Source organism: Ranitomeya imitator, chromosome 8 (assembly GCF_032444005.1).
Source record: "Ranitomeya imitator isolate aRanImi1 chromosome 8, aRanImi1.pri, whole genome shotgun sequence".
In the NCBI taxonomy this organism is placed as follows: domain Eukaryota; kingdom Metazoa; phylum Chordata; class Amphibia; order Anura; family Dendrobatidae; genus Ranitomeya; species Ranitomeya imitator.
This window is the reverse complement of record NC_091289.1, coordinates 51,516,283-51,543,710: the sequence shown is the minus strand read 5'-3', so window position 1 is coordinate 51,543,710 and position 27,428 is coordinate 51,516,283. Positions and strand designations below refer to the sequence as shown.

The window sequence follows — 27,428 nt, the reverse complement described above, 5'->3', positions numbered from 1 at the left end:
AAAAATTCAAAGTTGGAAAATTGTGAAATTTTCTAAATTTTTGGCAAATTTCCACTTTTTCACAAATAAACGCAGGTAATATCAAAGAAATTTTACCACTAACACGAAGTACAATATGTCACAAGAAAACAAACGCATGGATCCGTTGAAGCGTTCCAGATTTACAACCTCATAAAGGGACAGTGGTCAGAATTGTAAAAATTGGCCCGGTCATTAACATGCAAACCACCCTTGGGGATAAAGGGGTTAATGCACCCCATGATCCTGTTTGCCTTGGCAGCCGCTGCCTGGCACTGTCTGCTCCAGGTAAGGCTACGTTTACATTTGCGTTGTTGGGCGTTGCGTCGGTGACGCAACGCACAACGCATGCAAAACGCATGCAAAAACGCATTGTTTTGTGACGCATGCGTCCATTTTTGGCTTGATTTTGGATGCAAAAAAAATGCAACATGCAGCATCCTCTGCGCCCTGACGCTTGCGCCAAAAATGACGCATGCGTCACAAAACGCAAGACAACGCATGTCCATGCGCCCCCATGTTAAATATAGGGGAGCATGACGCATGTGTCGCTATGCATCGCCGAACCTGCGCCCGACGCAACGCAAATGTAAACGCAGCCTAAGTTTATCATTAACCAGGATCCCCAAGTCCTTCTCCATGTCAGATTTACCCAGTGGTTTCCCGTTCAGTGTGTAAAGGTGATATTGATTTCTTCTTACCATATGTAATTTGCTTAAAGGCTCTTTTTAATAGAGTTTGTAAGGAAACTTGGAAATAAAAATGGGTGTAAAACTGCGCTGCCAAGAACACAATATACAATGGGAGAACGGATGCGACATGGATAAAGTTTAATTTATGAATGCGTTTCCAGGTAATCATACCTCTTCATCAGGACAAACCACAATGATACTGTACAACTTGCAAAAATATGGGAATAAATAGACAATGCATTCAAAAAAGATGCATGCAGAAACGGTCCTGCATGGTTATATGACCAGCACATCACGTTATCTTGTCGGTATAATACATGGTCACACAATTGTACAAACTTGAATATTAAATAGAAAAATAAATTTGAAATAAGTAAATGATTTGCTTGAAGAATAAGAATATTAGTATATATACTGTAAATAAAACTATCCTTTATGAAGCATAGGAGAGCACACACATTCGACCAGTAACACACCCGTGCCACTAGTCCGAACAGTCACTCTTCAGTAACACACCGCTCCTGGCAATCAGTAAACTTGGAGGCTAGTGGTCAGTGTGATCCTGAAGATGAAACTTGAGAATGGTCGCTTAACTGAAAACAAGGCTGATCAGGTATTTTTCAGATCTGCAAACAAACATCTATATATATAATTGTCTAAGGGGTACTTCCGTCTGTTTGTAACTTCCGTCTGTCTGTCGTGGAAATCCCGAGTCGCTGATTGCTCATGCCCGGCGGCCGCGACCAATCAGCAATAGTGGGGCGGGATTTAAACACTGCTTCAGTTTTTACTATTGATGCTGCCTATGCAGCATCAATAGAAAAAACATATAATGTTAAAAATGATTAAAAAAAAACCCAAAACATTATATTCTCACCTTCCGGAGTCCGTGGCAGCCTTTCCTGCTCCTCGCAATGCTCTGGTCCCAAGAATGCATTGCAGCAATGCCTTGAGATCACATAGCGGTCTCGCGAGATGATGACGTAGCGGTCTCATGAGACCGCTACATCATCATGGGTTATTTCCGCAAGGCATTACTGGGAGCGGAGCATCACGAGGAGCATCGCTAAAGACCTAGGCTGGCTCCGGGGGCTGCTGGAAGGTGAGTATATAACTTTTTTTTATTTTAATTGTTTTTTTTAACAGGGATATGGTGCCCACATTGCTATGCTGTATACTACGTGCGCTGTGTTCTATACTACGTGGGCTGTGTTATATATTGCGTGGGATCTGTTATATACTACATCGCTGTGTTATATATTGCGTGGGATGTGTTATATACTATGTCGCTGTGCTATATACTCCGTGGGCTGTGTTATATACTGCGTGGCTGTGCAATATACTACGTGGGCTGTGTTATATACTACGTGGGCTGTGTTATATACTGCGTGGCCTGTGTAATATACTGCGTGGCCTGTGTTATATACAACGTCACTCTGCTATATACTACGTGGGGTGTGTTATATACTAGGTGGCTGTGCAATATACTACGTGGGCCATGTTATTTACTATGTGGCCTGTGTTATATACTGCGTGGGCTGTGTTATATACTACGTAGACTCTTTCGCCCGGGGCCCTCAAAAACCTGAAGCTGTTCCTGGCTTCACTGATTAGTCACGCCTGGCCGGCCATGAACAATCAGTGACAGACGCATTCCGGCCGCGAATTGGCGCAGAATTTGAACCACGTTTCGCTGATTGGTCCTGCCCGGCTGGCCGAATCCTGTGTATTCATTGCATTATTCTGAAATCTTCATAAATTAACTACATACATATTCTAGAATACCCGATGCGATAGAATCGGGCCACAATCTAGTTCTATATAAACAGCAAAAAAAAAAAAAGAACAAATACATATACATATTTCCAGGTTTTATTTGACATGATGCAAAAAGCTATGAATTATTTAGAGAGCACACAGAAGCTTATTAAAAGATTTCATCCACATAAAAGCGTATATTTAAAAAGTGAGTGGGTAGAACTGTGGTTGCAAACCGGCTATTATATCATTAATTCCTTGTTATATATACAGTTTTATTGAACATATGCTGTGAACCAAAATCTGCTTATGACAGATCATTTAGCACATTATGTCTGGAACGTACATAAAATATATCTTCTTACACTGTCATTCTGTAATTAATGCATGTATAAATGTAGTTATTGCTATCAATTTAAAGGGGATTGACCCTAAAAGCAGCAAAAGCAATAAAAAAAGCACAACTTTTAAATACTCTGCTCATCTGGCAGTAATGACATTTCAGGTACTTACTTGACCGCTGCAGCCAATCGCTAGCCTGAGAGGTGATGCCTGACTTGACAGGAAAAAACTGTCTTGGATTGAAGATCATAGATTGTGGAATACATAATACTTATCTTTTATTAAACTATTAAAATAATTGGCAAATTGGTTCACCAACTAATACAATACATACGGTAAGTAAAATCTTTCAGGGTATAAATTACGCTAGATAAGGGCAAGGTGGCAAAAATATTTGGATATCAATCTTCCTGTTTGGCCAGGGTCACACTTGCGAGTGCAATGCGAGAGACTTGCACAAGTCTATCGCCTCAATACCCGGCACTGCCGCCGGCATTCGGGACCATAGCGTTTAGCTGCATAGAAATACATGCCGCTGAACGCTCCAGGTCCCGAGTGTCGGCGGCAGTGCCAGGTATTGAGGCGAAAGACTCGCGCGAGTATCTCGCACTGCGCTCACAAGTGTGACCCCGGTTTTTGAGGAACGATTGCACTCAGAAATTTCTACCTAGATTGCTACAGATAAGTACCATATATTCAATTCCACTTAAAGCGGTAGAGTACATAGCACACTGGTTATCTCACTAAAAATTACAGCGGAGGCTAGCGCACTCAAGAGGACATTTGCCTACCACTTATGTAAGTACTGTCAACCCCATATACCATTGTCAACCATAGTTATTTTCAGCCCTATTCATGAGAAACATAGAACACAGTGATTGATATTGCACATCCTAATAAGGACGGTTGAGTAAGGAGCCCCTGTGGTGGACATTTGCGAGCTTCATCCCATAGTAACATAGTAACATAAAGACATTTGTCCATCCAGTTCAGCCTATATTCCATCATAATAAATCCCCAGATCTACATCCTTCTACAGAACCTAATAATTGTATGATACAATATTGTTCTGCTCCAGGAAGACATCCAGGCCTCTCTTGAACCCCTCGACTGTGTTTGCCATCACCACCTCCTCAGGCAAGCAATTCCAGATTCTCACTGCCCTCATACCATCAACCCAATGACCCAATTAAGACGAGAGAACCATTTAATTCTGCCAAAGTCAGTGTAACACATGGATCATGGACAGTGGATAATGTCACATAATGGATAGGGATCATCGAACCCGAACTGTAAAGTTCGGGGTTTGTACCAGACACCCAGTGGTACTGGTACTGAACCCCGAACATGGACTTCTTACTGTATGTCTGTGTTACTGTTCAGGTTCAGCAGCCTAATAGAGCTTGTTGAAAGGCTGCAGTGCAGCCACTCAACAAGAGTAAAGGCTGTGGGCACTTCCGTGGACCTTCCCAACCTATTAATATCAACACCCAGCTGTTTGCTTAGCTTTTGCTGGTTATTAAAATGGAGAGACACCTCAAAAAAATTATGTGCTGCCCCCCTATTTTTAATACCCAGCTAAAGCAAAACATACAGCAAGTTGCTGAAATTAATAGACTAGGAAGGGCCATGGATATTGGCCCCTTCCCAGCTTAATAAGACTAGCTCTGAGCTGCCCCAGAAATGGTGCATCCAGTAGATGCGCCAATTCTGGCACTTAGCCTTGGCTCTTCCCGATTGCCCTTGTGTGGTGGCAATCAGGGTAATGGTTTTAAGGTTGATGTCAGTTGTGTAATGTCCACTGACATCAAGCCCAGGAAATAGTACTGGATTGGTGTCTATCAGGCACCCCCATTACTAGCCAAGTAGTAAAAAGAAAGAAACACACAAAAGTCCTTTATTTGTAAAAAGCAAAGCACTCCCCTACAATTTCCCTCTTTCCACAGGGTCTGGTGTAATCCAAATGGAGGTTCCACGATGATCCCTGTCTCCTTCATCCAGTGTATGGAACTCCATTCAGAAAACAAACTTCCATTGACTGGAGCAGCAGCCACCGCCAGGTCTCGTGCTGTGAACTGAGTTGACGTCAGTAAGGTTGCCACACTTCACAGCAGCTAGTTCTCACAAAGGCAGCGGTAGTGCCAGACTGAGGAACGGTCTCACCGATCATCAGTCTGGAACTCGAGCTGCCTTAGTGAGAACTGGCCGCTGCGAACTGAGGTAACCTTACTGACGTCACCCCAGTTAACAGCAGCTGGGTCTCGCGGAATAAAGCATGAGCGTCAGAAAGATATGAATTATTTTTCCATTATGCTGTGGGACCAAGTCCTGCTGGCAGCCCCTCGCACAGCTGCAGTTCCCTCTTTCTCCCTCTTTGTGAATTTCTACTCCCCCATTCCTTCAACCAAATGGTCCTTCTGGAATGTAACTTTTATGGCTCTGCTAGCTAGCAGAACTAAGTGTGTTTTCCCTCCACAAATCTCTTTTCCTGGGCAGAATACTCAAAGTCCAATTTAATAACAAACAGTAATCGTAGAAACATGAAAATTAGATTTCCAGGATCGGAGCAATTGGGGCTAAGCATGGCACCGTTTTGCAGCATTTAGGGCCATTGGAAACTTGGGAAATGAATTTCTTCCCACCCATAAATCACAGACATACAGTGCTTGGACTAAGAATGGTAAAATCACAGGGGAAACAATAATGCCAATATTGTTGACCTGTGAGCTTCCAAGCCAAAGATATGGAAAAAAGGAATTTTGATAACTTTCCAAAATATGTGTACATCCCAGAAAACAACCCACATGTGAGGTCGGCCAAAGTGGAAGTCCCTAATTTTATGGCCAGACCATAAGCAGGAATGTCCATTTTTGGAGGCATTCAGAGCTGGAGAGACAGCAGCTAACACCATGCTGGGGTGCTGAATCATCTCTTTGGGAACGCTCCTCCCCTTTATAGACACATCATACCTGTGACTGAGATTTAGTAAGTTTCGTACCTTTATTCCTTTTATTTTATAACTATTTGTGCATATTTGTATTTTGCCTCTTTTGTAATATATTTTGTAACTTTTGTATACACTGACGATTTTTTCTGGAGTAAATTTTTAAATTTGCTAGCTTCATTCTTTTGGCTCCATGATCGAACCGACACGTACTCCAAGCAAATTCACGCTACCTGTGGTTGGTTTCTGACCCTATATAGGCTTGGTAATGGAACTGCTTATATATAATAAGAAACTGATGGCAGCATAGCATTCTGGTGTTATTGGGGGATCCTGGCAATGATGGACCAGAAGTTTATATATGTACTCCTGGCCTTGGACTGGGGAAATATATACCGCCCTCACTGCTGAGTGCCCCGATAATCAGCACATCACAGGGCAACCTCTCCGGTGACTACTTATCCTAGGTGCAGTACCTTGACTGACCTGAGGAAAAGGGGGAGCCAGAGAGCTGCAAGAGCATAACTGGAACTGAAAAGTGAAGTGTTTTCGTGACAGTGAGACCCAGTAACCTGGCAAAGGCTGCTGATCCAGTCTGTGGAGCTTTGCTCTCTGAATGGCGCTCCATGCACTGGATGAAATAGACGAGGGTCATTGTGGGACCTCCAATTGGATTATGCTGGACCCTCTGGATTATAATTTTTCTCAAATAAAGATTTATTTTTTCTGTGTGTTTACTCCTCTTTATACTTACTGAGTTAGCTATGGGGTGTCTGATAGATGCCTCTCCATTACTAACCCACGAGCTTGATGACAGCGGGCATTACACAGCTGACATCAACCCCACAATCCCATTACCCCAATTGCCACCACACCAAGGCAATCAGGAAGAGCTGAGACTAAGTGCCAAAATTGGTGCATCTAATGGATGTGCCATTTCTGGGGTGGCTGAGAACTGGTCTTATTAGGCTGGTAAGGGGCCAATATCCATTGCCGTTCCCAGTCTATTAACATCTGCCCCAAGCTGTCTGCTGTGGCTTAGCTGGTTATTAAAAATAGGATGGACTCCTCATAATTTTTTTAGCTTTACCCAATTTTAATAACCAGGAAAGGCTAAAAAGACAGGTGGGTGCTGATATTAATAGGCTTGGAAGATAAATGGATATTAGCCTCTTCAAAGGATAATAAGACCAGCACACAGCTGTCTGCTTTCCCTTGGCTGGTTATTAAAATTATGGGGGAACTTATGTTGTTTTTTACATTTATTTATTTATGAGCAAGTACAGTAAAATACACAAGCATGGAACTGCTACACTCCTCCACTTGGACCTCTTCCTCCTGGTTCAAGATTAATATTTTTATTTTTTTACTTCTACGTTATTTTAAGTCATTTTCCTATCCACATTTGTTTGCAGAGTAATTGTCTTGCTCTTACCTCCATTTTCCTTCTTTGCATCCCCCTTGCCCTTACTACAACCATTCGGGTCCCATTGACTTTTATGGGGTTTGAATCCATGGTCAATTAGGGTACCCTAACTGAACTTTGGACTCAAACTTCCACGGGTTCGTTCATCCATGATAAGAGAGGTGGTCAACACACCATGTCTCAATAAGGACCTAGAAGTTATTCAACTCCACCCCATTTGGTTTGATAAGCAAAACCCTGGAACGTGAGGATCATCCTAAGGATGACAGCTTAGGCTAAAGCTCTCAAAGGACATTTGATCACCACTGAGGATACTGCCCACCATATGTCCCAATTGGGATTAATCTTATTTCCTTCATACTTTAAAAAATCACAGATAACCACTTTAATATACTACTCACAGGCAAGAAGCACACATCTATGCATAAAATATAAGGAACAGAGTTCACTTAAATGTACAGGTTTTCTGCCTACCCTTAGGCTTGAGACCCCAAATGTTCCTCCATTACAGTTACATTTAAGTCTTCATTCACACATCAGTGTGACTGCTATTATCTGAGAGAAAGGGACCGATTTTTTTTCAGGTGTTTTCGTAGTTTTATCCTGCTTGCTTTTTTGCTTTTTTTCATCCTATTTTGAATAGATAAACTGAACTTTTATTCATTGACTCTTAACAATGGATCAATGAAAAACTTATGAAACTCCAATGGAGCACAAAGTAAAAATAATGTCTCCCGTTTGTCATTTGTATCTAATGGATACTCCTAGACTTTCATGGTTGAGTCTGATCTGCAAAATGGATGAGAATAGGACCTGCTCTGAGTCTCATGGACCAAACACTGATGTGTTTTTAAAACAGATGTGTGTACGGATCGATTAAACTTTTTGAGCAAGTGTGCTGTACGAGACAAAAACAGACAGCACATGGATTTGTCACACAGATGTGTGAATGTAGCCTAAGAGGGACAGCCTTGTCCACTAACATTTATGGACAATGAGGTCTCTCCAATCAGGTCCTGAATGTACAGTAAAAGGTAAGCTTTATGTAACCACTATGATCTATGATCACAGTTCTTTTAAGTTTAGAAATGATCCCTTGAAAAAACTTTGATTGACCTTCTCCCCATAAAATAAGGGTATGATCTTCTAGTGGACAAATGCCTTAGAGAATGGAAGATCTCTTTTACTGCACAGTGGTAACATAGTTATATGGGGAACAGCCCCATTTACTCGTGGCCATCATTTTACGAGAAGAGAAGACCCCTTTTACCCCATTTATGACCTTGGGATTTTTCATTCTTTGCTGTTTCGATTTTTGCTCCCCTTCTTCCTAGAGCCATATCTTTTTTTATTTTTCTGTCAATATGGCCATGTTAGGGCTTATTTTTTGCAGGGCAAGTTGTTGTTTGAACAACACCATTGATTTTACCATATAATGTACTGGGAAATTGCGAAAAAATGAAATTCTACAATTATTATTTTTTACCATGTTCACTGTGTGCTAAAACTGATCTGAGATTATGATTCTCGAGCTAATTGCGAGTTTACAGATACCAAACATGTCTAGGTTGTTTTTTATTTAAGTGCTGGTAAAAGATTCAAAGTTTGTAAAAAAAAAAAGGCACCGTTTTCCGATACCCGTAGCATTCCATTTTTCTGGATCTGGGGCTTGGTGAGCACTTATTTTTTGCTTGCTTAGCTGATGTTTTTATTGATATCATTTTGGGGTAGATATGATGTTTTAATCGCTTGTTATTGTTATTGCATTTTATTGTAATGTTGCGGCAACCCAAGAAAAAGAAATTCTGATGTTTTGATTCTTTTTTCATTACGCCATTTAATAATCAGATTAATTCTTTTTATATTTTGATAGATTGGGTGTTTCTGAACACGGCAATACCAAACATGTGTATTAGTGATGGGCGAGTGTGCTCGTTACTCGAGTTTCTCGAGTATGCTTGAGTGTTCTCCGAGTGTCTTGGGCGTGCTCGTAGATTATGTTTGTGTCCCCACAGCTGAATGCCTTGCGGCTATTGGACAACCTGAACACATGCAGGGATTGGCTGTTTGTTAGGGAATCCCCACATGTATTCAGGCTGTCCAGCAGCAGCAAATCATGCAGCTGTGGGGACTGAAACATAATCTACAAGCACGCCCAAGATGCTCTGAGAACACCCGAGCATGCTCGGAAAACTCGAGTAACGAGCACACTCGCTCATCACTAATGTGTATTTTTTTTTTATTATTGTTTTAATTTGAAAGGGGCAAAAGGAGATCACATGATTGCATTGCACTGATCAGTTGACATGACAACCGGGGATCTGCAGGAGACCCCCGTGCTTGTCATTGCTGATGTGCTCTGAACGCCAGCTGAAGCCCTGCTATGTATAGCATAAGCGATCAGATGATCGCAGCTTCAAGACTCCTAAGGACACTATTGAAGCAAGTAAAAAGTAGAAAAAAATTTTTTTTGACAATATAACAAAAAATAGAAAATGTAAAAGGGCTTGTGATGTGCTTCTGGCTTGATCGTGTTAAATGCCGCTGTCAGAGATTGACAGCAGCATTTAAAATGTTAACAACCGCAGGTGGATCACTATTCCACCCGTAGCTGTTAGGGGCACATGACAGCTGATCAAATTAGCTGTCATGTGCTAGAAAAAAATGCGGGCTCAACGCCGGATCACGTAACAAATGCCAGGACATGACCTATGATGTATTTATACGTCATATGTCATGAAAGGGTTAAGATACCTGGCTGGTAAAGTTCCCTTGGCAATTTCACTTTTCCCTCTCTATACATACCGAACGGACTACAGATGCCTCCTCTGTAGCAAGGGCACTAGGGTAATGCATATTACAGCTGAGATCTAATAAAATTAATAGATTGATAATTATGTATCAGTACTTTGGGCAAAGCTAAATTACTATTTCGAAGCCAATAGACTACATTTTCCATTATTTAACTCTGACCTTGTTTAGAGACAATTCCTTCTCATGTATGAAGCTGTTACTTCTTGGAATGACTAGCCCTCTTTCTGTCAGAGCCACACTAAATAATAGAGACTTCGAAGACTTCGAGTAAGTTCATAAAAAGTCTTTATGTGATAATACTGATGATTTGGGCAATGAGATGGCGATTTGCCAGCTCTTCCTGATTCTTATTCATGAATGCCAATTAATCTTCTTCTGTTCTCAACATTCAAAGTTGTAACTGTGCAATCGGAATAGCTGACTGCGAACCTTCGAGAATATTGATTTAGTGCAGGTTCTTTTATTATATTGTAATAGAATTTCATATACTAACAATGTTTAGTGCATTTATATGCCCCAGACGTATTGTTATCTTGTAAGTCTGCCAGAAGTGGATGCAAAGTGCCACGGTGGTCTTAAACAAAAGCGTCATTAGCTGTCACATTGGCCATGCTATTTTTGAAGGTAACGCCAGCCAATAAATATTATCTGGAGATTTTTAGTCAATAATGGTGATATAAATTAGGGTTGTAGATCATCCATTGGCACAAAACAAATCAGAATCCTATTCAGCTCTTCGTTCCACCCCCTCTCCCTATTGGAGTTAATTACCAGTTTCTGAAATCCTAATTAGTAAATTAGAAAGTGCCCGACATTAAACAGACAAGAGCTTTTCACATGATAGTAACACTAAACGTTATCCTTCTGTTGGATCGTGAGAGAACAGACTATGTGCTCCAGAGCAGAATAAAGAATTATCGAGCTCATTTCTGCACAGAGAAAGTTGCCAGATTAATGACATTTGGAAATGCGGCCATCTGTTTACCGACAAAAACCAGATATGGATGGGCAGCACGGACGACATGTCAGCACTTACTTTTCTCTATATTTACAAGTAGGGATAAAAGCTAGACAACGTGTTTATACAACGCACCTTTTGTAGGGATGCATCTTCTTTTACAAGTCATCGTTTTTTTATTTAGACTTCCTTTTATAAAAAAATCAAGAATTTTATGCACTTTTTTGAGTGTTGCTTTTACATTTTTACCTGCATTTTTTCAGTCCTAGAGAAAAGCCTTAACTATCATCATTAGGGTATGGCAGGTGATGCTAATTTTTTTCCAGCTTTATAAAAACCCAGCCTCCTAACTTTGTGTCCAAAAACAGCAGCCATGGGTTTTACTAATCAGCCGCCTATCATTATGAAATTGGTGGAGGTCCACAAAGCAGGGCAAGGCTATAAGAAGACAGCAAAGCGTTTTCAAGTTGTCCTTTTCTCAGTTCGAAATGTAATTAAGAAATGGTAGTTAACAAGAACAGTGGGGGTCAAGAGAAGGTCTGGAAACCCAAAGCAAAACCCAAGCAAAATTTCAGGGAGGGCTGCTTGTAGGATTGCTAGAGAGGCAAATCAGAACCCCTGCTTGACTGAAAAGACCTTCAGAAACATTTAGCAGACACTGTAGTTGTGGTACCTTGTTCTACTGCTCTGAAACACCTGCACAAACATGGCCTTCATGGAAGAGTCATCAGAAGAAAACCTCTCCTGCATTCTCACCATAAAATTCAGAGTCAACATACATCGAAAAAAACACATAGACCATGCTATGTTATGAAAAAATACCTTTTGTTAGAAGCTGTCCAGACAAAAAATAAATATAATGGTGATACCCTTGACAAAGGTTTCCTTGACTTACAATACTGTCTGCTAAGTGGTGCTCCTGATTATCCTTTGTGCAAGGATCAACAGTGCTTTATTCAAGTGGATGAGTCAACACTGGCAGTATGGAAAAGATATTACTATACAGGTGCTTTTCGCAAAATTAGAATATCATCAAAAAGTTAATTTATCTCAGAAATAGATCACTCTGTAATGACTCTATAATATATGAGTTTCACTTTTTGTATTGAAGAACTGAAATAAATTAACTTTTTGATGATATTCTAATTTTGTGAGAAGCACCTGTACTTTAGTGAAGAACTTCCTTTGAAACAGAAACAAAACCATAACTTTAAATTTGTTGCTATTCTTATGATTCTTTTTTTTCCTATTTTTCTATGCCACTAGACTGACACTTCAGGTTAGGCTGCCGTCACACTAGCAGTATTTGGTCAGTATTTCACATCAGTATTTGTAAGCCAAGACCAGGAGATGAACAATAAGAGGAAAATTATAATAGAAACATATGCACCACTTCTGTATTTATCACCCACTCCTGGTTTTGGCTTACACATACTGATGTAAAATACTGACCAAATACTGCTAGTGTGACGGCAGCCTTAGGCCGGGGTCACACTTGCAACTATAATGCGAGAAACTTGCTTGAGTCTCTCGCCTCAATACCCGGCACTGCCACCGGCACTCGGGTCCAGAGGGTGCAGCTACATGTATTTCTATGCCGATGAACGCTCCGGTCCTGAGTACCGGTGGCAGTGCCGGGTGTTGAAGTGAGAGACTTGCGCGAGTTTCTCGCATTGCAGTTGAAAGTGTGACACCGGCCTTACTGTTGAAGTTTTGTAATGTACACTAGGGCAAGGACAAAAGTTATATAATTATCATTACTGTTTACCCAACGGTAAATGTTAGGGAGTGGGTAGTATTGAGCTGTTAAATTTACCTTATCCTTTTTGTTCCAAGATAAGATGAGCTGTCACTAAGGCTATGTTCACACTAGGTGTTTTTGCAGGGTTTTTTAATGCATTTTTAACGCAAATTTTCAGCTGCGTTTTATAGTGCCAGCAAAGCCTATGAGATTTCAGAAATCTCATGCACACAACTTGTTTTTTTGTCATCAGTATTTTGTGCTTTGCATGTTTTTTTACACAATAGAGCATGTCTCTTCTTTCAGCGTTTTTCACCCATTGAAATGAAAGGGCGGTGAAAAAACGCAAAAAAAACACACCAAAAATGCAGGTAGCATGTTTTGCTGAGTTTTTTGTGCCAAAACCTGTTTCTATAGAATAGGACTTTTTTTCCAACACTAAACTTTATCAGCATGCACAAGAGACAAATCTATAAGGCAAAATCAGCAGAAAAAAATACAACAAAATACAGCAAAAAATGCCAAAAGAGCAATTTATTACTGCGGCTTCATTCCTGTCAAGAGATCTGGTTTTGTTGCAGAAAAAAAATGTGAAAAAACGCCTAGTGTGAACTTACCTTAAATGTTTTTGGCAGCGACTTATTCTCATCAGATGAAGAACAAGCCCAGAAAACAAGCATACGCAATCAAGCCGAGCATGCATGTACCGGTATATAGGAAAGTAATTAGGAATAGCTATCAGTCAAACAAGTATTTGGTCAACAGCTGTCAGAAGTGTATGGGCAGCTTAAAGAAGATCAGTCACCATTTTAAAAGTGTTTAATTTTTGCTCTTGATTTTCTCCTCCTGTTTTCCTTTTTTTCCCTTTAAATGGGTACAGGACAATGCGTTTCAGTAATGGTCGTATGCCTTCCTCAGGTCAGTGTGCAACCAGCAGGGAGTTAAGCAAACATTATATAGATAGATAAATTGAAAAGGGGCAAGATGCACTGATCTATGATGTCATTGCAATTTCTAATTTCTTCTTCCCACCATTTTTGCACCTACATAATACTTCCTGTGAACTTTATTTGTTGTAGCCTGAGGAAGGCATCAGACTGGTGCTGAAACACGTTGCACTTGCGCTCTTTTCAAATAGGCTTCTGATATTCTATTCAAACCAGAGCTGTGCCTGGTGGTAGCCACACCTCCGCCGCAGATGCCAGCATTTCTCTATCTCCAGCCCCCAACGGGACCACTTCACCCCTCAAGGGACCTGTGCCCTCCAGCCCTATTTCTACTGATTTAAGTAAGGTTTGAAAAAGACCCTGTGGGTCGAAACATTACCTACGAAACACTGCGGTGATAACTTTTGTTCTGGTGTCTATAATAAAGAAAACCACGTTTTTCAGCTCAACCAATACTCTGAAAATTCCTTTTTGAGTGCGACTGTTGCTATATAGGAGATGGCGGTAGCATATCGCCTATATGTGAGCATACTACCTTGAGCACCTGTCTCTCCCCAATTAGTTGGCACTTTTTAACAAAGGATTCTGCACCATGGAACACGTGTTTCCTCTCTTTTGCATTGAGTCATTTCTAATAGGCATGTAGTCTTGGCAAGTCTGAGATCTTTGATGGGTCCCCAACTGTAGACGCAACTCATCGGCACCTTACATCAAACTTCGTTATACCAAGAAACAGAAAGATGATCGGCACAGAGCTTCACTATAGCGCAATTGGAGATTCGCTTAAACGATCTGTTTCAGAAGGACAGATAAGGTCTCCCTTACTGTGAGCTGCGGGTGGTGCTATGCAATCGTCAGAGTTTTGTACAAGACCATATAATGAGAAGAAAAATGATGCAGCACTCACCCTTGCGCTTCTTCCAAGTGTGCTCTTTATTCAGCAAAACATACTATACATAGTATGAACCGGCATGCGCAGTGATCTGTGAGGGAGCGGGAGTGAGGAGAGACCAGACCGCAGTTATCACCCTACTCCCGTGATATGTATACTTGTGTGGCAGCAGGAAAGCATCAACAGGAAATAATACAAAAATAAACTAATTTATTTCATTCTGTGAAAAATTGTTACGTTGGATAAATTACTCTTGGTCTTATCCTCTACAATTTTCAGCAGTCCCTTCACCATATTAAAAGCCAGATTGATGCATGTACAGCAATAAATCACAATAAGGTCACACCGCAGCATGTTGGGTGCGTTAGTCAACAATTTGACCATCTGTGTGTTGTGATCTCGTCATTGCTTTCCATGTGCTCTGTTACTATTATGTTGTATGCTCGGTTTGGAACTACTAAGATCAATCCATCAATACCTGATGGGACAAACTGCTTTTGTTTCTGTCCAAATGTTCTGTCATCTGGGGTTATCCTTTCGTCTCCTTTCCAAGCTCCTTGCACATTTCAACTTCTCACTATCCATGACCATCTTTCATTCTCCGCCATATCATCTTTGACCATGCTGTCCTTGTTTTAATCTTTGGCATACTATTTATACATATTCCTTCACAATTTCTTCTTCCATTTCTGCAGTTTTTTTTTTCTTTCACTCCTCTGCAGGTATGAGGATCCTGGTAAACTTGCTGCTGGATACATTGCCTATGCTGGGGAATGTCCTTCTTCTGTGTTTTTTTGTCTTCTTCATATTTGGAATCATTGGGGTGCAGCTTTGGGCAGGACTGCTTCGTAATCGATGCTTCTTAGAAGAGAACTTTACTATGTAAGTCCATTTGAAGATTTATGACTTTCTATATGTTTATGTACTTTTTACTTGTTTGTGTGCTGTTGTGTCTGATTATTCAATGTATTTCTTCAACATCCTAGGAGCATTTATCTTGTATACACAATTTACACCTTTACATCACTTCATAGTAAGGAAGTACCAAAGCTGGTAAAAGCATAAAGAATGTCAATGAAGGATTGCCCATCAACTAATTATCTATCTATCTATCTATCTATCTATCTATCTATCTATCTATAAGAAAAAAATGGAACAGATGAATTCAGAGTACAAGGCTCTCCAAACAAATACCCATTTGTATAAATAATAAAGAAGAAAAAAGGAGGCAGCACTCCAACAAATGATGAAAAAAGTGGACTTTTTTCATCATTTGAATCATGGATGGAGAGGAGGCCGCTCATTGCACTGTAGCCTTCATTCTTATGGGAGAGCTGAAGACCATTAGATCGTCGTGCTCGACTATCTCCAGCAGTCCCTTTGAGAATAAATGGAAAGGCAGCGCATTTGATTGATCACTGCTTAATTTATATGGAAGAGCCCTGGTTCTCGGGATTGGTGATGCTTCTAGCAGCTGGACCCCCAGTGATTGAGATGTTATACTCTATCCACCAGTTAAAAGATAACTGGGAACTCGAGAATACCCTTTTGAAGTGATTTTCTTCGGAAAAAAATAGTAAAACAAACAACCTACCATCAAACTATATAAATATTTATCCTGTACTGTGAACGCCATAAGAAAAAATATGAACAACAGTACCAAAATTGGTGTTTTTTGTTCCTCAAACCTTACAATAATTTGTAATTTAAAGTTATAATAACGTTGAATGTACCCAGAAATGACATAAGTAAAAACTTCACTTGTCCCTCTAAAAATAAACCCTGAAGCCACTCTGTCAACAGAAAAAATTAAATAACTTTGGGCTTCAGAATATTGCAATCCCCATTCCCAAAAAAAGAATAAAAATAAATTGATTTTTTAAAGTAGTAAAACATTATATATATATATATATGAATATATACAGTATATATATATATATATATATACTGTATATATATATATTTATATATACAATATTGTCATTTTCACATCGAACTGCAGAATTAAGTTAATGTGTCAATTAAACAAATAACTCCAGAATTACTGTTTCTTTTATATACTATGCAAAAATATAAACATGTAGGGTTGAGCGACTTTTACTTTTATAGGATCGGGTCGGGTTTCACGAAACCCGACTTTTTCAAAAGTCGGGTCGAGTGAAATCGGCCGATCCTATAAAAAAAGTCGGGGTCGGGGTCGGCCGAAACTCGAAACACAATGCAGTGCATTGGGTTTCCAATGGTTCCCAGGGTCTGAAGGAGAGGAAACTCTCCTTCAGGCCCTGGGATCCATATTTAAGTGTAAAATAAAGAATCAAAATAAAAAATATCGCTATACTCACCCTCTGACGCGCCCTGGTACTAACCGGGAACCTTCCTTCCTTCGAATCAGCGCTTGCAGGACCTTGCGGTGACGTCGCGGCTTGTGATTGGTCGCGCGACCGCCCATGTGACCGCTCGCGCGACCAATCACAAGCCGCGACGTCACCGCAAGGTCCTGCAAGCGCTGATTCGAAGGAAGGAAGGTTGCCAGTTAGTACCAAGGCGCGTCCGAGGGTGAGTATAGCAATATTTTTTATTTTAATTCTTTATTTTACACTTAAATATGGATTCCAATACCGATTTCCGATATTGCAAACATATTGGAACCCGGGATCGGAATTCCGATACCAGATTCAGAAGATCGCCGACTTTATGGCCGACCCCACACAGGCTTCTGAAAATGGCCGACCCGTTTCGCTCAACCCTATAAACATGACACTTTTGTTGCTGTTCTTATTTCTCATGAGCTGAACGCAAAGATCTAAGACTATTTCTATGTACACACAAGACCTTTTTCTCTCAAATGTCTCATATCTAAATCTGTTAGAGAGATCTATTTTTTTATCGAGATAATGCATCCACCTCCCAGGTGTGACATATCAAGATGCTGATTAGACCGCATGATTAATGCACAGTTGTGCCTCAGACTGGCCTCAATAAAAACAAAAAATGCCCTAAATCATAAGCACGGAAGACCGTGATTTATTTTTGCTCTACATAGGTGTTTGGCCACAATGAAAGGCCACTTTAAAATGTGCAGTTTTACAGTATTGAGGGGGTCAAAAACCAGTCAGTTTCTTGTGTGACCACCATTGTCCTCATGCAGTGCAACACATATCCTTCACATGAAGTTTATCAGGTTGCTGATTGTGGCCTGTAGAATACTTACGCAGCGTCCAACCCGCAGCATCCAGATAATACAGCATAGTGGATGGGATTTCAAGAAATTTCATGCTCACGATGAGTTCATTCGCGGAGACGGACATGTGGCGCGTCTTTCCAGACTGCAGCATGTTTATTTATCTTGTGGAGATGCGAGTCTCTGCAAGATAATTTTCACCCATACAGTATATTGGATGCAGTGAATCTGCACAGCTCAGTGAACACATGCAGATTCACCTCCATTCAATAGCCAGTGGCACTTTGGACGCAGCGGACATGTGCTGCGTCCAAAGCTCTGACAATTCCTTAACATCTGCACATACCCTCCCTTAGATCTTTGAGTTCAGCTCATGAAAAATGGGAGCAAAAACAAAAGTGTTGCATTTATATTTTTGCTCAGTATACATTCCACCTCCTAAAAAGTGTAATAAGAAGCAATTAACAAGTTGCATGTGCCAGAAAATTAAAGGGAACCTGTCACCAGAAATAATGCTTTCAACCTATAGATATTCGGTTAATCTGCAGGTTAACAGCGCTATGATGCTGCCCGGCACCTGAATGCAGCCGAATGCAGTGGAGAGAAAATGATTTTTATTCTGCCCACCATCATTCGGTATTCAGTCATAGGGGCGGGGCGTCGCTGGTTCAGTCGCGGCTGCTGTAACCCCACTCTTGTCTCTGACAGAGTGGCCCCTTTAACCGCACCCCCGGAACTGACTGACACTGGCTCTTCATTGCCACCAGCTGTCAGTCAGGGCCGGGGGCATGGTTGCAGTGGCAGCTCTGTATTCTCAGAGTGGTGACTGAACCGGCGGCACCCCAGCCCCTATGACTAAATGCTGGCGGGGATAACAAAGATCATTTTCTCTACGCTGCATTCGGCTGCGTGCAGGCACCAGACAACATCATAACGCTTTTCACCTGCAGATTAGCCTCACATCTGCAGGTTAACAGCTTTATTCCTGGTGACAGGGTCCCTTTAAGCCAATGAAAAGCACACTTTCTGACACAAAAAGTAAGCTCTCACAGAGCTCTACTGACCGAAAATTGTAAAACGTAGGTACAAGGATTTTAGACAGTTATAAAACAAATGCTGCAAGGTAAGAATGATTTCAAATATTGATTTGGTATTAGCTTATTCTCATCAATTAACAAAATTTAAAGTGAATGAACAGAAAAGAAATTTAAATCAAATCAATATTTGGTGTAAACATCCTTTGAGCTTTTATGGAACTCAGTAGGGAGGTTGTTCCAAACATCTTGGAGAACTAGCCGCAGATCTTCTGGGGATGTCAGTTGTGCTAATCCTTCTGTCTCTTCGTGTAATCCGACACATATTCGATTATGTGCGATCAGGGTTCAGTAGAGGCCATATCCTTACTTCAACTTATTCTGTAAGATAAAAATAGTTCTCAATGACAATAAATCAATGCAAAAATGCATGCACCCTGCTACTCTTCCCCTCTGAAGATGCATTTGGTTTTATGGATTGACAGATAAAAAGAGATTTTTTTTACTATTTGGTAATTGCCTCGTTTTTCCTCCAATTTACTGTTGAATTAGACTGTATGAAGAGCACCACCGATATTGGTATATTCCCAATTTTCCCTACCTTATTCATAATTAATTCTACTTTTAACCCCTTTCCAACCTTAGATGTATAGTTACATCTAACATGGCCTCCCCCTGTTTTCTGAGGGCTCTGGCGATGAGCCCAAAACTATTCCGGCACATGTCAGCCGGAACAGTTTTTTATTTTAAAGGGAAGTGATCGGGATGTGTTTTTCATCTGGTGCACTAAGTTTCCTTGACACATTACTGCTTCTATGGCCCTCAGCCCATTTCTTGGTGCTTCTTCAAAAGAGCTTGAACTGTAAAGCATAAAACTTTAGTTTGTTTTGATATTTTTGCTTGGGAGAGACCTTGCTGATGAAGTATAACTACCTTGTTGCTGTCCTCAATCTTGTAAAGGTGCACAACCTCACTTTTGTGGCACAATTTGGCTGTCAATCACCTGGTTTTAAGCCTCCTGCCCAGTTTTTTGTGTTTCAGGTAATGACTGTTTCTGATTGTAATGATTGTAATCCTACAAGATCCCTGAGTTTGTGCAAGTGTACATGGAAGAACTGATACTATTTTGAAGGCAAAGAGTGGTCACAACAAATATCGATTTGATTTAGATTTCAATTTCCATTTTGAAAATTGCTAAAAATAAATTATTGTTGACACTTCTTACTTTGCAGCTTTTTTTTTCTATCTGTAGATACATAGATAAGTCCAAAAGATTGGAGGCAGCACATCATTCAGATGAAAAAGCTTCTTATTTAATGGCCCAACATGGCGACGTTTCGGTTCCTGGGTGGGAACCTTTCTTTTGGACTTATATTGAAGGTTTGGTAAATAATTAGGGAGCTTTGCACCCAAATAGCTCTTTTTGTTGTGGTGTTCTTATTTTTGACTTTATAGATAGTGCATAGCTGGCATGTATACAGTGAGTTATTTCTAGGAGGCATTAGTGCCATTATCATTAATGGATTAAAACTGTGTCTGTATTTGTCTTTCTTTCAGCGTGTGCAGTACAGCTTGCTGATTATAAAAGCTATTAAAAAATCAGTGTTCATTATCCGAGCTCAGAGATAAACATATTAACTGATGGTAATACACAGTCTAGTCCAAACTATTCCAGAGTCAAGTGTAGGCACAGTGCATGTTACAGAGACAGCAAATTACTCACGCACTTACTGCAACAATATCTGATGAGTGATGACAGATGTAGACCCATGCTCAAAAACAGAACATTTATGTCAATTAAAAATGTGAAAGTCGTCATGGTATTGTAGTTATTAGTGATGTGGGAACCCATAGATGTTCTGGTCTGGCGGGTTTGGTCGATTATTTAGAAGTAAGTTCGGTTCGGGATCCAGAACAGTACCCGAACTTGAACCCAAACCCAGACATCATTCATTTGAATGGGAGGCCCAAACATACGTTGTCTGCTACTCTGTCATCTGGGTCACAGCACGGCAAACATGGGCTCAGATCGGCGGTAAGATCATTAGCGCCAGTCAGAGCGCTGCAATTCCCATGCTGTCATGCAGATGACAGCATGTGAGCCAGCAGCTGTGATTGGCAGTTAAAATGGTGCTGCCGGCCACAGTCGTGTGCTAATGAGAGTACTGCTCTCATCATACTACACCTGCTGATGCTGGTTGCAGCGAAAGCAGGTGACACTGATGAGATGAGTATTCATCAGCTGGTGCCTGTGCAATAAATAAATAAATTTAAAAAAATGACATGGTGTCTCGTCTATTTCTGATAACCAGAACGGGCACAACCAACAGCTGCAGGCTACAACTCCCAGTTGCCAGCTTTATCATGGCTGGTTATCAAGAATAGAGGTGTCCCAAGCTGTTTTTTTCAATTATTTAAATAAATATTTAAAAGAAATGTCTTTGGGTTCCCCCCATGTTTGACAGCCAGCCAAGCTAAATCAAATAGCTTGGCACTGGTATTCTCAGAATGGAAAAGGACGATGGATATTGGCTCTTCTCAGCCTAATAATAGCAGCCTGCGGTCACCCTAGAAGAGGCGTATCTATTAGTACTCTTTACCACCGGTCACAGCTGATGGCTCACATACTGTCATCTGCACCTCTCACACAGATGACAGCTTGGGAAACAACCAATGTTCGTGATGCTGAACCCAAACAGTGACATGGATTTCCTCGAGAACTCTGTGTTTGGGGTCCATCCATGGACACTAGATGTTGCGTATGGACCCTGACCTTTACTGTTTGGATTCATCCATTACTTGTAGCTATCTATATAAAGATGTAATATAAATTAGAATAAAATGCACCAATTTGAGAAATAATTTATTCTTCTTGATATCAATATGAGACTATGTTCCCATATGGCAAAAAATGCTGTGAAATTCTGCTTTGTTTAACTGCAGAAGCAAAGTGGGTTTGATTTAATGAAATTTCATGGCCACTGAGCTTCTAAAGACGATGGTGATCTATGTGTTTATTGGTGCATTTTCTCACTATAAGTTTTTGTGGAGAATGTGAAGAATCGCATATAAAAACCATGCGGTAGTTGCATTTTTAAATGCGTAATCAATACTTTTTTGAGCTAAATTACAGATTACAAATCCTTCTTCAAAAAGCACATTACATAATGTGCAAAATGCATGACAAATTTGAGCAAAAACTCAACAATCCCAAGACGATTGTTATTGTATATTTTGGTGTGGACACCTACAGAAAACATTTGATTAAAAAGTAGTGAATGCTTCTATATAGGGTTGAGCGAAACGGGTCGGCCAGATTCAGAAGTCGCCGACTTTTGGCAAAGTCGGGTTTCATGAAACCCGACCCGACCCTGTGTGGGGTCGGCCATGAGGTCGGCGATCTTCAGATCTGGAATCGGAATTCCGATACCGAGTTCCAATATGTTTAAGATATCGGGAATCGGTTTCGGAATTCATATTTAAGTGTAAAATAAAGAATAAAAATAAAAAAAATATTGATATACTCACCCTCGGACGCGCCCTGGTTCTCACCGGCAGCCTTCCTTAATAAGAATGAGCGCCTGAAGGGCCTTCGATGGCATCGCGGCTTGTGATTGGTCGCGTCAGCGGTCACATGGGCGTCACGTGACCAATCACAAGTCGCGACGTCATCTAAGGTCCTTCAGGCGCTAATTCTTAGGAAGGAAACGTCCGAGGGCACGTCCGAGGGTGAGTATATTCCTAATAGGTATATACTCACCCTCGGACGCGCCCTGGTTCTAACCCGCAGCCTTCCTTCCTAAGAATCAGCGCCTGAAGGACCTTAGATGACGTCGCGGCTTTCCTCTCCTTCAGACCCTGGGAACCATTAGAAACCCAATGCACTGCATTGGGTTTCGTGTTTCGGCCGACTCCGACCCCGACTTTTCTATAGGATCGGCCGATTTCACTCGACCCGACTTTTGAAAAAGTCGGGTTTCGTGAAACCTGACCCGATCCTATAAAAAGAAAAGTCGCTCAACCCTACTTCTATATATTCTTTTTTGAATGCTTTCTCACCTGATAGTCTCATGACATTCTAAATTTTATTATCTGGAATTTGAGATTAAAAAGTTTTGAGATAAATGACAGAATTCCAGAAGCAAAAATAAAGAAATAAATCAGAATTCAGACATGATTGAAAAAGAATTTGACTTTTTTTTTAAGACTCAAAATGATGTTATTAATATATCTCATGACCCCACGACTCTTCCGTAATGAATTAATATTGGTTTCTACAGCAATCATCTTCATGATACAAATTTGACTAATTGCAGTAATAATTGGCCAGTTAAAATAAAAATCTTATTTATAATTAATAGCATATTGTTTGCTCACCATTAAAATGATTTACAAGATTGGACTAATTCAGATTCTATTTTTGTCTGCTAGATATCATATTTATTAATGTAGGGAACATAATAGGGCATACTTATCAAGCTGAATATAAGAATTCTGGCATAATTGCTCCAAAAATGTATTAGACACTTTTTGTGTCTTATTCTAGAAAGGGTGTGGCCTCAATGAAAAAGAGTGGGACCTAACTTATATATTTTGTACCCAAAAATGCTCCACAATTTTGGCACAAATTTCTGGCTCAAAGTAAGCTCACTAATAAGTGTTATAAACTTAACCTAGAAAATCATGAGCCACTGTGATAAATCTGGTAAATTTTAAAACTGTAGTCTAACTTTGCTCAGCCTAAGAATAAAACGGTGTTAACAAATGTGCCCCGTTAGGTTCTTAAGCGCTTGTGCACACAACCAGAAAATGCATATGTCCGATTTTTTCCTTTTGCCAAGTCGGTACAAGGAAACAAATCTCAGTGTACTTGAGTTGCTTCCCATTATCGGATCGCACTTGGCCATTCACTTCAATGGGTCCGTGAAAAAAATCAGACTGCATTAAGATGACAACCAAGTGCAGGCCGATTTTCACGGACTGACAGAATGGAGAATATGGATTTTTTTTTGGTATTATCCACATCTGAGAAAATCAGAGCACACTATCTGATCACAGTATGATTAGCATAATTAGACAAATTTTCTCGGATGAGAGAAAATAAGTAATTTAACTCTAGTTTTAGGGCAGGTTCACATGATTGTTTTCTCTCCATCCGTATAAACCTGTCTGATTTTTCTAATCAGAGTTCGATCAGAGTCTCATCAGTTTTTCTCAGATGTGGACAGAAAAGGTTTCTCCTCCTTCTCCATTTTCTCACACTGGAAGGAGTGTGATACATCAGCCTCCTACGAAGACATGGCTGATTTATATAAATTCCCTCTTTACCCAACAAGGAAAATACAGAAACTTATGTAGGATAAGTGGGCTGACCACAGCTTTATTAAAAAACAAAAATATTCCAACAAAATTCCATCCATGCCCATTTCCTTTCTTTCCACCGATCTCCTCATTCAACCCCCAAAGGCCAAACGCTGTATTACAACGGGCCTTGCTGAATGAACATAATTGGGCATGGACAAGAAACAGGCCCATGCTGTGACATATTTATACTTTACATAACAACACCATATAAAAAGCATTTTATATATAAACCTTTTGTCAAATATGCTACAAAATATCCATAAACCAACAACTGTAACCAAATCCTTGGACCTTCATGTATGGATCTATAAACCATCTTTATACACCAAAATCCAAGCCTATCAAAGAAAAAGCATGAAGACGGGGCATTAACAAGATGAAGGTAATATGGCTGATTAGCCTTTTAGTGTCAAAACTCCTATATGTACTGTAATAATCTCACCTCTTTACACAGAGGAGCCCCCAAAATTTCCCATATTTTTCTTTAACCCTTTCCTACTCCTTTGCTGTCCCAGTGCCTTTTCTTATACAGTTCAGGCCCTATAAGTCCGTGAAAATCGGACCACACTCGGATGTCATCCAAGTGTGGTCAAGTGTTTTTCACGGACCCATAGACTCGCATTGCCAATTTGAATCTGAGACTCGGATAAAAATAGGACATGTGCACAGTCCCATAAAATATCATGGGTACGAGTACTATATGTGTAAACCACCGATAGTACTCTTCCAAAATAACAATTGGTCGTATGCACGGGACCTAATTTTTATTTCATTAATAAGATGTTCATATGTAGAAGAAAATTGGTCTTGCTTTTTTTTCAAAAAAACTTTCCTGGGGATGGCCATACTGAGGATTTTCAGTTTTTGCTGGTATATTACACGGCAGCTGTAATGGAAAAGAATCAACTAAGTGTTTTTAATTTGTAAATTATTAGATTAGAGTTACAGATTACCTTGCTCAGTCAATTGAAAAACAAAAATGTTCAACATCTTGGAATATGATATATGTTGACAAATATATATATATATAGTTTTTTTAAATTTCAGAATTTTTTTCTCCACCTAAATAAAAAATGATATATGATAAAAAAATAATATATACAAGTTAGATATTTCTGTCATTGTACTTTCTGGGAGAATCATGATTTACAGTAACTTTTACCACAGTATGTACGAAATGTCCTGAAGTCACAGCTCAATGTAAGTTTATAAGTCCAGAACGAGGCTCTCATAGACTTCGGGTAGGGTCACATGACCTATTTCTTCACATGCGAGAAAAATAATCCTTTTATTCAGACCAGACGTTGATCAGATTTTCACCAGAGTCCTCAGTTTTTCTTACAAGTGGAGAGAAATCAGTCTGTTCCGATTTTCTTCACAGACCCATAGACTTGTTGTCGATATTGATCTGACAATTAGGTCAGAATCGGATATGTCTCTGATTTTTCCCTCGGTCCGAGGAAAAGATCGTACATGTGAGAACCCTCATAGAATATCATGGGTACTGTACAGGGTGTTATCTATGAAGACCAGGGATATCTGTCGCGTGCACAAGCATTTACATTGAGAGCTTGTGGATTTTACCTCAGACTTCCGGTCAGTCAGAAGTTGTGCCAGATTCTTCACAGCATTTTTGTCCGTTGTTTGGTGTGAATACCTATCTATCAGTGACATTTTGACTAGCTATAAAATTCGTCAAATTATTTCCTCCTTTTGAAGTCTTTTGTGCTTTAGTTAGTTTTCTGATTTTAACACCACTGTGGATTTTTTTGTTGTTTTTTACAGAGTCATGAAATATGACTTTTTATCCCCTTTACACCATGGCCATTTTTCATTTTTTTTGTTTTTTCCTCCCCTTCTTCCAAGAGCTATAACTTTTTTATCTTTCTGACAATAGAGCCAAATGAGGGCTAGTTTTTTTGTGGGAAGAGTTGTACTTCTGAATGACACCATTTATTCTCCCACATAGTGTACTGGAAAATGGAAAAAAATTCCAAGTGCTTTAAAATTGAAAAAAAAAAAATGCAGTTTTGCAATATGATTCCCCAGGTCAGAGTGAGTACGCAGATATCAAACATGTATAGTGCTTCTATTTATTTAAATGGTGAAATTTTTTTTGTACATTTCTGAAAAAATATTTTGCTTTTGTCGACATTTTCCGAGACCAGTAACATTTTCATTTTTTGGAATATTGGGCTTGGTGAAGGCTTATTTTTTGCGCCCAAGGTGATGTTTCTATTGATACCATTTTGAAGTAGATACAATGTTTTGATTGCCTCTTATTGCATTTTATTGCACTATTGTGGCGGTCAAAATAACATAATTTAGACTTTTTGATTTTTTATTGTTACACCATTTACTGATCAGTTTAGTTTATTTTATATTTTGATAGATTGGACTTTTAGGAATGCCAAATATGTATTTTTTAACAGTTTTATTTTTAACCCCTTTGCGGCATGCGCCGTACTGGTTCTTCGCATGTCGCTTCTCTCCCTTTGATGCAGGCTCCAGCGGTGAGCTCACATCTTTCCCGCCACGTCAGCTGTTTTGAACAGCTGACGTGTTCCCGGGACATCCGAGGTTGGAATTGCGATCCACCTGTGGCATTTAACCCATTAAATGCCGCTGTCAAATGCTGACAGCGGCATTTAATGCGTGATTCCGGCCATCGGGATGGAAATCCAACCATTGGTGAACCCTATCTTGCGGGTCATCGATGGGTTGGCATGACAACCAGAGGTCTGCCTGGTGGTCAGCGCTCATAGCAAGTGAGTAATTCTGTTACATAAAGGTGATCTGATCATCGCCTGTATGTAGCAGAGCCGATCGGGTTATGGCAGCTTCTAGTCTCCCATGGAGACTATTGAAGCATGCCAGAAGTAAAAAAAAGATGTTGTTAAAAATATTTAAGAAATAACAAAATATGTCCCATTCAAAATAAACCAATAAAAAAAAATCAAACCTACAAATATTTGGTAAGTTTTTTTAGTCGCCACAACATTGCATTAAATTGCAATAACTGGCGATCTAAAGATCATATCTGCAGTTTGCACCAAAATGGTATTAATAAAAACATCAGCTCGGCACGCAAAAAATAAACCCTGACCCAATCACAAAAATCAGAGACTCTATGGGTCTTAGAATATGGCACAATTTTTTTTTTTTAACAAACTTTGGATTTTTTTTACCACTTAAATAAAAAAGAACCTAGACGTGATTGGTGTCTATGAACTTGTAATGACCTGGAGAATCATAATGGTAGGTCACTTTTAGCATTCGGTGAACATGGTAAAAAAAAATGTTAAAAACACTGTGGA

At 40.0% G+C, this 27,428-nt stretch overlaps 1 protein-coding gene across 1 annotated transcript in view; it reads left to right on the top strand.

Moving 5' to 3' along the window:
• The window catches only part of CACNA1I (calcium voltage-gated channel subunit alpha1 I), a 459,676-nt gene that overhangs the window by 69,351 nt on the left and 362,897 nt on the right, over window positions 1–27,428 (top strand). The window contains exon 2 of the mRNA XM_069737599.1: window positions 15,255–15,414. Within this exon, the coding sequence (XP_069593700.1) occupies window positions 15,255–15,414 (160 nt within the window). The remainder of the gene's footprint in view (window positions 1–15,254; window positions 15,415–27,428) is intronic.